The sequence below is a fragment of the Crassostrea angulata genome, chromosome 7, assembly GCF_025612915.1.
Source record: "Crassostrea angulata isolate pt1a10 chromosome 7, ASM2561291v2, whole genome shotgun sequence".
Taxonomy (NCBI): Eukaryota; Metazoa; Mollusca; class Bivalvia; order Ostreida; family Ostreidae; genus Magallana; species Magallana angulata.
In genome coordinates, this window is record NC_069117.1 from 45,499,567 (window position 1) to 45,512,424 (window position 12,858).

General features: G+C 34.6%; 2 protein-coding genes across 2 annotated transcripts in view; one reads left to right on the forward strand and one right to left on the reverse strand.

The window, feature by feature from the left end:
* The first annotated feature begins 5 nt into the window (after positions 1–5).
* Positions 6–4,045, forward strand: LOC128157466 (protein PIF-like). The gene is made up of 4 exons (XM_052820026.1): positions 6–69; positions 1,416–1,607; positions 3,281–3,472; positions 3,552–4,045. Exons 1-4 carry the CDS (start codon positions 6–8, stop codon positions 3,734–3,736), a joined length of 633 nt encoding a protein of 210 aa, XP_052675986.1. The 3' UTR covers positions 3,737–4,045.
* A 1,717-nt stretch (positions 4,046–5,762) lies between these two features.
* The window catches only part of LOC128192715 (low-density lipoprotein receptor-related protein 2-like), a 52,115-nt gene continuing 45,019 nt past the window's right edge, over positions 5,763–12,858 (reverse strand). The window contains exons 67-83 of the mRNA XM_052865618.1: positions 12,455–12,700; positions 12,223–12,354; positions 11,900–12,075; positions 11,371–11,575; positions 11,066–11,191; positions 10,470–10,607; positions 9,899–10,030; positions 9,054–9,327; positions 8,769–8,897; positions 8,453–8,676; positions 7,777–7,956; positions 7,522–7,644; positions 7,234–7,332; positions 7,044–7,112; positions 6,837–6,924; positions 6,460–6,562; positions 5,763–6,345 (exon numbers count right to left, since the gene is read on the reverse strand). Of these exons, the coding sequence (XP_052721578.1) occupies positions 6,151–6,345; positions 6,460–6,562; positions 6,837–6,924; positions 7,044–7,112; positions 7,234–7,332; positions 7,522–7,644; positions 7,777–7,956; positions 8,453–8,676; positions 8,769–8,897; positions 9,054–9,327; positions 9,899–10,030; positions 10,470–10,607; positions 11,066–11,191; positions 11,371–11,575; positions 11,900–12,075; positions 12,223–12,354; positions 12,455–12,700 (2,639 nt within the window). The 3' untranslated portion in view covers positions 5,763–6,150. The remainder of the gene's footprint in view (positions 6,346–6,459; positions 6,563–6,836; positions 6,925–7,043; positions 7,113–7,233; positions 7,333–7,521; positions 7,645–7,776; positions 7,957–8,452; positions 8,677–8,768; positions 8,898–9,053; positions 9,328–9,898; positions 10,031–10,469; positions 10,608–11,065; positions 11,192–11,370; positions 11,576–11,899; positions 12,076–12,222; positions 12,355–12,454; positions 12,701–12,858) is intronic.

Below are 12,858 nucleotides of genomic sequence, written 5' to 3' on the forward strand. Positions count from 1 at the left end.
CTAAAATGTCGCTTTTTAAAGCTGCAATATGCATTTTATGTCATGGAATTTATGCGGGTTTTTTTCCAGGTAAATGTGCATTTTAACTTATTAGTATTTAGTACGACTTGCTACCTGTTAAATTATTATTGTGTACTGCATAAAATGCGATACATTTTATTGTTTGAGCATTTAATTTTTTTTAAATCAAAATAAATATGCTTAAAACAATTTTCAAACTACGAAATAAATTTATTCAATCAGGGAAGTTATTTCTAAGAATTATTCCATTTCTAGAATTAGTGATGAAAAAAAATTCACACAGTAAGAGGTTAATTGTTAAAAATTGGTAAAAACAATTTTTTTTATTTTGTACATAAACTGATATCTGAATTTGATTTGAATTTTAACTAATTAAATCTCCATACATTTGAATTATAACAGATTAATGGGTTGTGTTTTAACCCAAATATTTTGTTACATCTACATTTAATAATCCCTTTTTCGTGCAAGTAATAAAAGACTTCTTTTCGTTCACACTGAAGTATTTTTCTCTTTGGTGTAATTCAGATGAGGAAACAATTCACAGTCCTGGCCATAAAGATTTTGAATAATTTTACTAATTAATGATAATCAAAGTAATGTCATACAATGTAATGAATAATTCATTGAAAAATTATAAAAAAGAACAGCTGCGTTTTACAAAAAGGTCTTACGACTTACGACCTAATTAACGGATGCTATTTGATTACAAACTAATTAGTGTTTCAATTTAGTTCCGTTAAAGTATAATTATAGAAATCAAAATAATTGTGAATCAACGGTGTTTTATCAACTTTGTTTATGAAAGATCAATCTATGAGACTAAAGGTATTTACGACTTTGTCGTAAGTTCTTTTGTAAAACGCAGCCCAAGACAATCAATGCAATCTTAATAATCATATATCTAATTTATTAACTTAATTTATGTATTAGATTTTTTTCAGATATTTGGTGTTGATTTGTTTTGCGCATATTTAATAATTAGGTACAAAACTAATGGGTAGGAATTGGGTTCTGTCTGCTTTTTACCTGAGATTTACCTGCATTATATAAAAAACATTATTTATAATATCGCACACTAGGTGTGCCGTTTTGCACATTTTCCTATACTAGATTTTCAAATGTGTGCAAAACGGAAACAAACCAAAAAGACGCATCGGTTGCAACCAACTACATGTATATAGCTGTGTATTAATCTAATAAATAGTGAAATGTGAAAATAACAGACTATATTGTTTGATAATATAAGTTTACAAGTTTCTTCACCAATACAGTGTACTTTTTCCAATTCTTCTCTATGTAAAATGTAAATGACAAAAAAAAAATAAGATTATACTAGATGTATTATGTTCATATGTTCAGATTTTCTTTTAAAATCAAAGTTTTGTTTCCAGGCTCGCAGACTGTGGCTTCCGGAAGTTTGGCATACAACCGTTTCCTCGGTAACAGGGTTAACAACATGTACGCCAGTCCCGCAGCTCACCATTACGGAGCCTTCGTCTATGGCAGCGCCATTAGTAATCACGTGGGTCTACAGCCAAACACGAATAACTTGAATTTTCTCAGATCAAGAGACGTAGCGGAAGGTGGGGCTTAGTAGATGCAAGAAGAAAAAACACAATTGTGTTTGGTGAAATATTCACAATGACTTTGCAATTCCTTAAACAACAACAGTGGGGTTTAATGTTGTTAACTTTTTGTGAAATCGGTCTTGTATTTGAATTAATGAGACTGGCCATTCGGGTGAAAACATATCATTTTATGTAAAATACTAGTAGAGCAATTATCCTATAATATTATTGAGAAACATTTTAAAATTGTGGTTCATTAAATGCATTTAAAAGTACGTTTAAAGATAAAATTTCAAAGAAAAGAAATGAAAAAACTGTTTTTTATTGAATTAACATTGTGACCCAGCGATGTCACCAGGGCTTCTTGGGGCTGCATTCTACATCGGAGAGGCTCTTTGCATGTTCCCACGTGGCGGTTTTTTTTTTCAATTCTCTTTCTCTTCGGCCCCTTGGTTCCCTCAGCATGACCTCGTTTGATCTTTGGCATGTTTGCTAAAAAATGTCCCAATTATATTAAGTTTAAATTTAAAATCCAATTGTTTCATTAATAATAAATTAGACCTTTTCAGTCAAAATATAGAATAAATCATACTTGTATGTATATACAATTAAAATTGTGCTCGTAGTTAACCGCAGGTCTAATGGCTTGCACACAAAAATTTAATCTATTCCAATAAAATGTCATCCAGCAAAATAGATAAGACCGCGAGATAAGCTGGCAAGATTGGAAATCTACAGCTTAGGTCAATTTCAACCAGTAAGTCATCGTCGGTAACCCACGGTTGATTACGCGTCGTTCCTCCCTACATCACGAGAGGAACGACGCGTAATCAACCGTGGGTTACCGACGATGCCAGTAAGTCAAATCATTCGAAATGGGCGGGAACAAATTTATGCGGACGTCTGAGAAAACATTGGATTGAAACTGTACTTTTAGGAAGTGTATTTTCGATCCACCTCGATCGAAAAAACTTTTATTTAGAATCAGCAAAGCGATTAATAAAAATTTTATATCATCAATAAGTATATATATAATCAAGTATAAATCAAGTGGGGCCATTGTTGAAACGGGGTTTATTCCCAGAGAAGAATAATTCAAATTCCCATTAAATAAATTAAAATTATACACAGATAAAAATTTTCTTTTTTTCTAAGTATATATCGACGACAAGATATGCGCGTTAATTGTTTATCTAACTATACATTAACTTGTGCCGACTTATATATATATATTTCATAATATATATATATATATTTCATTATATTTATATATATTTCATAATACTTTGCCTTGCATTAAATCTCTCCCGAATTGGGGTCTCATGTCGCATCGTTTTTGAAAGGGGGGGGCAGACTCGTCCAAAAATCTTGACAAGCAAAAAAAAAAAAATAATAAATAAATAAAAAAGGAAAGAGTTACTTTCTTAAATCCTGAAAATCCTAATCTTCAATTCACTATTTATTTCCTTGTTTTCAATTCAATTTTTACGTGGTCACAGAAAAGTGCTCCATGTTAATTCATTTTTTTTATGTAAATTTAAGAAAATCTTTGCTGCGCAAAAACGTGCCCCCCCCCCCCCCCATTTTTTGTAAGGAAAAAATAAAAAATGGAGTAAAAACGTTACATAGCAAATAAAGGCACCCAAAAGCGTTTGTCTTGACTTCCTTATTCTTTGTTATTAACAAAGGTTTGTGTGCTGCAGTCCCCAATGGCAGTGGAACGTGGTACGCCATTTTCCCAGGAGACTGTAGCAAATACGTGCAATGCTGGGATAATAATGGAAACATCCAAGGAACCGTGAGACAATGCCCTTTTGGACTATTTTGGAAACAGGATGAACTAACGTGTGCACCGCCTTCAAATGTTCGTTGTGAAATGGGTAAGTTATATGTTGCTTGAAAGGTAAAAACAAGTGTTAGAGAAATCTGACATGTTTTAAAACTATCACTTTCATTCAGATCCCTGTTTGAACGTTCCCAATGGATTCACATACGGAATGGGTGGGTCCGGTTGCCGCGCGTATTGGATCTGCATGAACAGTTACAGTGTTGGATCGTGCTGCGCTCCCGGGACCCGTTATATGGAAGGCATGGGATGCTTGCAAGGATTACCTTGCAACGATCCTTGTCCTCCAAGAAGATAGGACTTTCAACCATCAAATATGGCCCTATCTCAAAAATCTAATCAATTAGATAAATGTTGACTTTATTGTTTTTCTTTTCTTTAATAATAATGTCTAAAAACTTCTTTAAATTTCATAATTACATTTTAAGTTTGTAGTATGGCAGTGCTTTTAAAGAAAACAACTATCTGTAAAGTTACAGAACCTACGTTTGTTGGGAAAACAGTAACTCGACTTGGAACTGAATAATTATTAGTAGATAGCATTTACTTTTTCATTATCCGTTTTACAAATACTAGTATATTATGAAAAGCAAATATATCCTTTGCATCATGGGGTCATTTTTTTTAAATAAAAACTTTCAAATTCTATCTACATATCAGCTTTTCAGAAAATGATGTTTCTATCACAGAATTTATACAACTGTAATATACCGTTAACAAATGAACTAAAATTGTATGCAAAGGATTTTTTTCCTTAAAAATTTCTATACAGAAAGTTTGACTTTGTTTTATTGTGTTCCTTTTCGTGTATTCTTTTTGGAACCTACAAAACTCAGTCTGACTTTTCCAGCCTCTATTTACGGTATCGTAAAAAGGATGACAGAAACAGGGGAGCAGGTGGAAAGGGTAATTTTAATTTTCGAATTTCTTAAAAATTTAATTTTAAAGCAAATAGTAAAACAAACATTCAAAACATGAAACCATTTTCGCCTGTTTCCTAAAAGACTACTTTGAGTGGTGTTATCACAAACATAATAAATGTTTGGATCACATCTTAGTTTGAAAAATGGTGTATTACATACTGTGGCGAATAAGGAGAGAGTATCCCAAATACGTTCAAAAATTACGGTTTTAAACAAAAATTGCGATTTTAAACTCAATGAAAAGATTATCAGGGGGTGGGGTGGGGGTGAAGACCATCCAACTCAGAGAAAGTAACACTCTTCTAGGGATCGGGAATTCTCTTCCCTGATCTCTGCCGATGAAGTCTAATGGAAAAATCATTTGGAGAGAAAGACTCGTAGCTATAGATATGACATGGTTGTGACAATACTTATCTCCTAATTTCTGTTCAATTTCTGTCCATCTAACTTATCAACATGTGCATGCATAGCTAGGTAAAATCTAGTTGTTTTCTTTTTTAAAAAGCCTAGTTTTCTTCAAAAATCACTGTGGCTCTTTTTAAATTAAAAGACGGAATGATTGTTAACATTGTAGTAAAGATACCAAGCATAAAGACAATTGAACATGATAGATTAAAGATTATTTAAAAGGATGCCATAAATTTAGTAAAATCCAGTTACCACTTGAGACATTAATTAAACCAATGTTATTTCTTGTACCACAGTTGTAGGTACAAGTAAAATTATTTCAGTTGGGGTGTTCGTTTGAAGCACTCTGAACTATTGCCAGTTCTGACAGCAAACCTAGAGGAGTGAACATTCAATAGAAACGAATGACAAGTGCAACAGTTATATACCAGCTGGTAGCCATCTATCATTTTTCCTGGTTTTCAAAGGATGAATCATTCTCATTTTCGTTACCTTAAAGGATCTGATGCAATCTTTAAAGTTTGCAAACAGTTACTTTTGTCATGCTTCTTAAGAATATTTCTGTTATAAAGTAGGCTATGGCTATGGTTATGTTTCACCTATTCTGGCTAAAGAATTTTAAAGAAAGTTTTGACCAAATTTTCCTCAAGGGTTAGTAGACTGCTACTCCATCTTTTGCACTAGAAGACTATCTTGGAAAGCACAAGTTCTTGTAACAAAACATATCACAATCCCAAATTTGTTTCTTTAAGTAGTTCAGTCCTTTATCAAGCTTACTGTTGTTGCTTGTGTTGCAGACTTTTTTTACTAAAACACAAAAAGTAGAGTGGGGGGGGGGGGCTTAATGACACTTGCAAAATGCCAAACAACTATCCTACCATTTACATAAGATTATCTTGCTTTGTTCTATGAATGTTAGTGTATGTGTATTTCTTGTTTACACAGATTAACGTATCCACTATCTACTAATAGTTTTGCATAAAATATTTTGACAAGAATAAATGACAACATAGAGTTTGCTTTTAACACAGAACAGGTATAACATTGCTAATTTGCAGTAAAAGAAGAAAACATCTGTAAAATAACAGGTTTATTGTGATAATCATCTGTACATTATGCTGCACTTTTAATAATCATCAAATTAACCAATTCCTGCAACCATGCATTTGTGTCTTCTTTTTTTTTGCAAAAGCAATATCAAAACATGTGACATATTAAAATAAAACATTGGATATGAATTTGATTATATACAAAATAAACATGAAATACAAAAGTATGGCTGTATTCACTAGCACACATACAACATTCACATCAGACATTCTTTCCTCATCTCTCTGTATACAGAACGTTTGTAGATTGGTGATTTGCTATACACATTAGGTTAAATGGATGAGTCTAGATGTCCATTTGTGTGAGCAGTATCACTTTGTGACAATGTTATGGAGTCCGATGGAGCCTGAATATCCGGAGCACTGCGGAGGGTAGTGTCAATACCCTCTGCTTTGAAAAACATTGGATTACTAAAGTTAGTGGAGTCTATTTCACTTCCATCCTCAGCGGTTCTGTTCACACTGGGCTGAAAATAAAAAGTCAAAAATGTTTAAAACCTTTGAATTTTTTAACCCCCAAAAAACAATACTTTCTTCTATAATTTTGTCTGCATAAATCTGTCATGGTTTGATCTGTTTACCTCCTCAAAATTAAATGGGGGAGCTATCTGGACATTGCCTCCATCTCGGTAGGATACACTGCTAGATCCAACCTTCAAATCTCGCGCCTTCAGCAAAAGTTTTCTGTAAAAAAAAAGTGCTATTTATTAGAAAATTAAATCTCAAAAGCAACATTTAAGGAATATACAAAATTTTATTACGAATTTACCTTCTCAATTTCTTCAGATAACTCTTATTAATTAGTTTTTTCTTTGAAATATTGTCACCATTTCACTCTTTAATATTTGTTTTCAATATGGCATTGTTCTTTGAAAAACTTATTACTCTTTGTAAAATAATAACTTACAACAGCCTGTACATTTTTTAAAGGACATCGACATCTTATAAAAGTCCTTACCCTTTTTTCGTTAGAATGAACAGGAGTAGGATAAAAGCCACCATTACAAATGTCACCACCACAACAGGCACAATGATACCGATCACATCTGTAAAAACAGAAATACTTACAGTTTAAAACAAAACATTTCTTTATGCATCAAAAATTAAACAAGAAATACAACAAAATTTAGTAGTTAGAGTTAAATGAATGAGACAGAAGTAAAACCTGTGGCTGATTCCTCTTGATTCTTCAGTTTTTCAGGCAGTTTTAACAGACAATCATCACCGCCATATCCTACAAAGGAAAAACCACAATTCAAGTATTCAGTCTTAATTTCCATTGCATTAATTTGGGTACAGAAATTGTAAATTTGATCATACACCAATATAAAACTGATTGATAGATGTATACTGACCACTTCTACACAAACAGGACTCGGTGCCATTAATCATCACACAAGTTCCTCCGTTGTAGCATTCACACACCTCAGGGTCGGGGATCTCCTCCTCCCAAGCTTACAACAGTAAAGATAAGATGTTAACACAGTGAATACGACCAGCAGAGTATGGCCATCAGTGCATATACATGTACTAATAATTCAACATTTTTTCTCAGGTTTTTTCTACAACTTTCAAAGTTACTTATAGTCAAATATGATTAAAAAAAATTTCAGGGACCTTAGAATTTGGAAAGGTATTCTTACCTGCATCACAGGTAAAAGGATCCCTGAACTGGGCCCTTTCTGGACAAGCACAGCTGAAACTGTCAGGTGTTAACAAACACAGATGACTGCATTTCTCCGAGGAGGTCAGGCAGCGGTTTTTAACTGCAATATGATGATGTGGATGTCTTCATTTATCAAAAATACCCTAATTCTTTAATTATTTAATAATTCATTTAAACTATTTATCATGGTAACTGAGAGCTCATCATAAAAAAAAAATAAGCACCACATTACCTGTCATATTGTGTCTTTGTGGGTGGAAGATCTTGAGGGAGGATGGCAGCAGGAGTCCCGCCTGGAGGGTGACATTGACACCCCGCCCAAACTTGTCCATTGTCATGAGCTTCCCTGTCTGCTGGGAGGCCCAGTACAGGGTACTCTCAAACACGTCCACACTTATAGGGTTGATTATACCTATTCAAACAATGTCAGTATATATATTTTTTGGTACAAATAAGCCATAAATGTTAAAATTATTTACTTTGGGTAAAAATTCAAAAAATAATAACTTAAAGATGTGTTTTTCCCTAAAAAAATTATAAGGAAGTTACATGTAACATGTGACAAGAATGACAGACAGGACTAAAACAATTTGCCCCAATCTTCAATCCAAAAGGGTATAAAAACTACCTCAGGCCTAAAATTCTGAATAGTAAATTTAAAGTATAGATTTGTGGTAGAGATGTGAAATGTATACAAAAATACTAATTAGGAGGAAAGTATTTCTAACTATGTGTACATGTGCATTGCTTTAGATATTCTCTTCTTTTCTTGTGAGACAAGTCCCCAAGGCATAAGGAAAATGGAGGATTTACAAGTTCATTTTAACATTTACATGTATTTAGTTGTCAAAAATTATCCATTGCACCTGATTATATTATACAGATCATAATGTGTACAAATGGCATACCTTTCCCAATAACTATGACTCTATCTGAGCCATCAGCATTCATTGACTCGATGAGGTTTTCTTTAGAATCACACCAGAACACTCGATCATTCATGTGGTCATCGATGGCGAGCCCTGTGGGGCGCCCCAGGCGGGTAGATACCAGCTCCTCTCGATGCTCACCATTCATCCAGGCCCTCTCTATCTTTGGTAAAGAACCACTGGCATCTGTCCAGTACATCCAACTATCAAAAACATCAAGCAAAATAGTTTTAACAATTGAAGCAAGCCTATAAAGTTACAATAGTCATGATCTGGGAAAAAAACTCACACATACCCTAACTTAGAATTGACAGCTATAGCCAGGGGAAATTGAAGATCATTCCTGATCAAAATCTTTGCATATCTGCCATCACTTTTTGCAACAGATATCGTATTGTGGGCTGAATCCGTCCAGTAGATGTTCCTACATTAAAAACAAAACACACTCTATGGGGAGGTACATGTATGCTATGAATACCAGTAATGCTCAATTCAAAGTAAGTTTTAAGTAAAGAGGAAGCACAAGAGAAATACTAAACACATTTTGCAAAAAATTTTCCAGCAAAAATTAAGCTTTTACCTTGCTACCCAGTCGATGGCCACATCTTCCGGTTGATAAGTCATGATGTTGAGATCTTGAGGCACCGTCTCGGAATCGGCCTTCATGTTCCGCGGGATGCCAGCCCGTCGGATCTTTTTCATGGAAGTATCTGTCCAGTAGATCAGTTTCCGACTCATATCCACGTCAATTCCACCCAGGTACTGTCCACTGTTGACCGTCCCGGAGTACTCCTTTCTGTCCAGGATAATCTGACGAATTTCATGTCCGGTGGTAAAGAAAACAGTGGTCATACCTGGCGAAAAGAAGATTTTAAATCTTTTACTTAAAGCTGAACACTGCTCGTAAATAGGTGGCGTCACACAGATTCCTGTACATAAACCATTCGATTCCGTTACACCCGATTGCACACCTGAAACCTCGTGGCCGACGTGTAGTACATGTATTCCTTTCCTGGTCTTTCGATTTTATGCATTTACTTCTTATTCTATGTGTATATTCTGTTTGTAAATAATGCATTGACCAACTTATTTGATGTTAGTATTCTCCTGGCTTGAAAAAAATGCGTAAAATTTGATAATTTCATCTCAACCGAGTAATACGGTGAGTCAAGATGTATATCCACACAAGTGAGAACTCTACAGCGAAGTACTTTGAACTGTTTAGATGTCCATGCCTTATATAGGGGTTGTAGGGACAGCAGTGATAAAAGAGAAATATGGCGGACAGTGCCTATTTACGAGCGGTGTTCAGCTTTAAAGACAGAATAAAACATTAGAGAAAGCTTTAAAATCATGGAGTCCATGCCAGAGAAAGTTCATCAATAAATGTGTGATATTTATGTTGTAAATGATGCAGTGTCATACCCTCTGCTTTGCACACTGTTCCTTTGCCTTTGACATCAGAGAATCCAGCATAACACATGCACTTGAAAGATCCCTTCACATTGTGACACATGTGTGGGCACTGATTTCCCCAGGTTACACATTCATCCACATCTGTAGAAAAAAAAATTGGGAACTAAATTAATTTTCCTTTACTTAAATACCAATAAATGGAAACTAATACATGTACTGCAAAATTGTCAGTTGATCCCAAACATCAACTGGTTGTCATCTAAAAAGTCTTGTTTCATTGGCAAGTCACAACTATAAAACAAGTTGTATATCAAATAATTTTAATGCATTAAAATGTCTGTAATTTGAGGGTGAAAAAAAACTGAATTTGCAAATTTTTTCAAGGTATGTTTATACACATAACATATTCTTATAATTTCAATCTCCGATCAAAAATAACTTTCTCAAAGTTATATTCTTAAACAACAAGGATCTTTTATCTGACATACATCATCATAGATAATCTGTCAAAGTTACTAGTCCCCCTTCCTCTTCCTAAACACATATTCTGAGGAGAGCTGAATTAATGAATGAATCAGACCTTCACATGTTTTCTTGTTGCTGGAGATCTGGTAGCCAGGCTTACAGGAACAGAGGTAGCCGGACCCCTTCAGGTCTGTACAGTTGTGGTCGCAGCCGCCATTGTCTACACTGCAATTTACGTGACCAGAAGTCTTATCTGCAAAACAATTGTGCATTCAACGTACAAGCATCCAATAAAATAAAATGAATATTTATAATATTTCATACTTTCCTTTTTGTATAAATCCTTGTGAGCAAAGAATCTATCAAATATTCATATAATAATATTATTAGTTAGACTCTCCAGAGAATACTGGGAACCATGTTTTACTCCTAAATGAATTTACCTAATTCAAGATTTACCTATTAAGATAAATTTGCTCTTGGTGAGCTATTTAAGCAACATAGGCCTTCTCAGCAAATATTGAGATATTTAAAAAAAGCCTGATTTACAGTTAGTAATATTCAGGATACATTTAACTGCAAGATTCTTGTGAACCTCCTGAATTATTCTCACACAAAATAATTAAATTGGTTCACAGGATAAGGTTAAATTGAGAGAGCATGATAATTATGAATTTGTCTCTACAACAAAAAAAAATACTGTTCACTTACGACAGCCGAGTTCATCTGAGTGGTCTCCACAATCGTCCACACTGTCACATACACCGGTCGCATTGATGCACCGTTTATTAGCACACTTAAACTGTGAAGCATTACAATGGCCGAATTTTTCACCACCTGAAATTGATTGACCATATAAGCATCTATAACTTAATATTGTAAAAAAAAAAAACATAAACTTTATTTATGATAACTTCATTTTGTAACTGACTAGTGATAAAATGGCTCATGGCAACAAATTTTGGTACATTTAATAACAAGGCTAATATATGATTGAACAGAGCGCCATTTCTTACATAAATCCAGATTGTTTTCATCTGATCCATCTCCACAGTTGTCCACCTTGTCACACAGGCGCCACCTGGGGATACACCTGTTGTTCTGGCAGCGGAACCGGGTTTTGGGGTCGCACGGAATGTTGCTGCAGACTGCATCCTCCTCATCCGACTTGTCCCCGCAGTCATCGTTACCGTCACAGCGCCATTCTTTGGGGATGCAGATCTAAAAAGATTTAAAACAATCTGTCAGACAAAAACTTGTATAATACCAAATTCCTTCAAATAGGAAATCAATAAAAAGTATACCATTCATGTTTTAATTATTGAATGGTAATTTTTTTACTCAATTCCTTTCTTATATCAAATAATTTTGATGATCATTTCATTCACAATACTTTCCGACCAGTTTTAGGACAGTAGCTTAATATTAGAACAGACAGCTCTCCATTAATGAAATCCAAACTATAGAACTTATATGGTAGAAATAAAATGACAGCAAATTGTATAACATGTCTGGTTAATCATGCTTCACTTCTCTGAATCTTACTGTGTTAGTGCACTCAAACTTGGACGCTGGACAGAATCTTCCACCAGGGAAGCGAGGGTTACAGCTCTTCTCGTCCGACATGTCCTGACAGTTTCGTCGTCCATCACACAAAGTCTTGTTGCTGATGCAGTGACCACTCGCACACTGAAACTGATCACCCTCACACTGGTGGTATTCTAAGGAAAAATCAGATGCCAAAGACAATGAAACAATATAAAACAAAAATTATTGACAAAAAAAAAGAAAACTGTGACACTCTCTCTGAAACATCATACACACAAAATGATCATTAAGTGAATGATATGTTCATAAAAACGACCTACTTTTGCAGTAGACTGGATCCTCATCTGAATTGTCCCCACAGTCGTTGTCATGGTCACAGCGCCACTTCCCGCGAATACACTTCTGATTGTCACATCGGAACTCCGATTCTGAGCAGTTCCTATACAAATTGGCTGTAAGCAGAAATAAAATTTCTGATAAGCAATCAGAATAAAAACCCAAGTATTCTGTATGTTTTTTTACAAAGGTTACATTCTAGATCTCAACAATTACCACAGAGTTTTGGGTCTTCATCACTCTTATCATCACAATCACTATCAAAGTCACAAAGCCAGCGTTTGGGAATACAGCGTTTGTTGGCACACTGCCAATCTCCTGTGGGATGACAAGTAGGACAATCTGCCTCGTTTTCATCACTGTTGTCACGGCAATCGTCTCTCCCATCACACCGCTGCCAATTAGGTATACACCGGTAGTTGGTTTTACACTTCCACCATCCCTCTACACATTTTCTGGCCTCTGTCAACATCATACAACACTGGTGCATTTTTATCGCAAGTAATACTTCTTTTTAAGGTACATGTACAACTGTATTGCTATAGCCAATATGATTAAAAAAAAACTTTATGGGAAAAATAAACAAATTGTGCTTAAGAAACACTTTACCAACAGCTAAA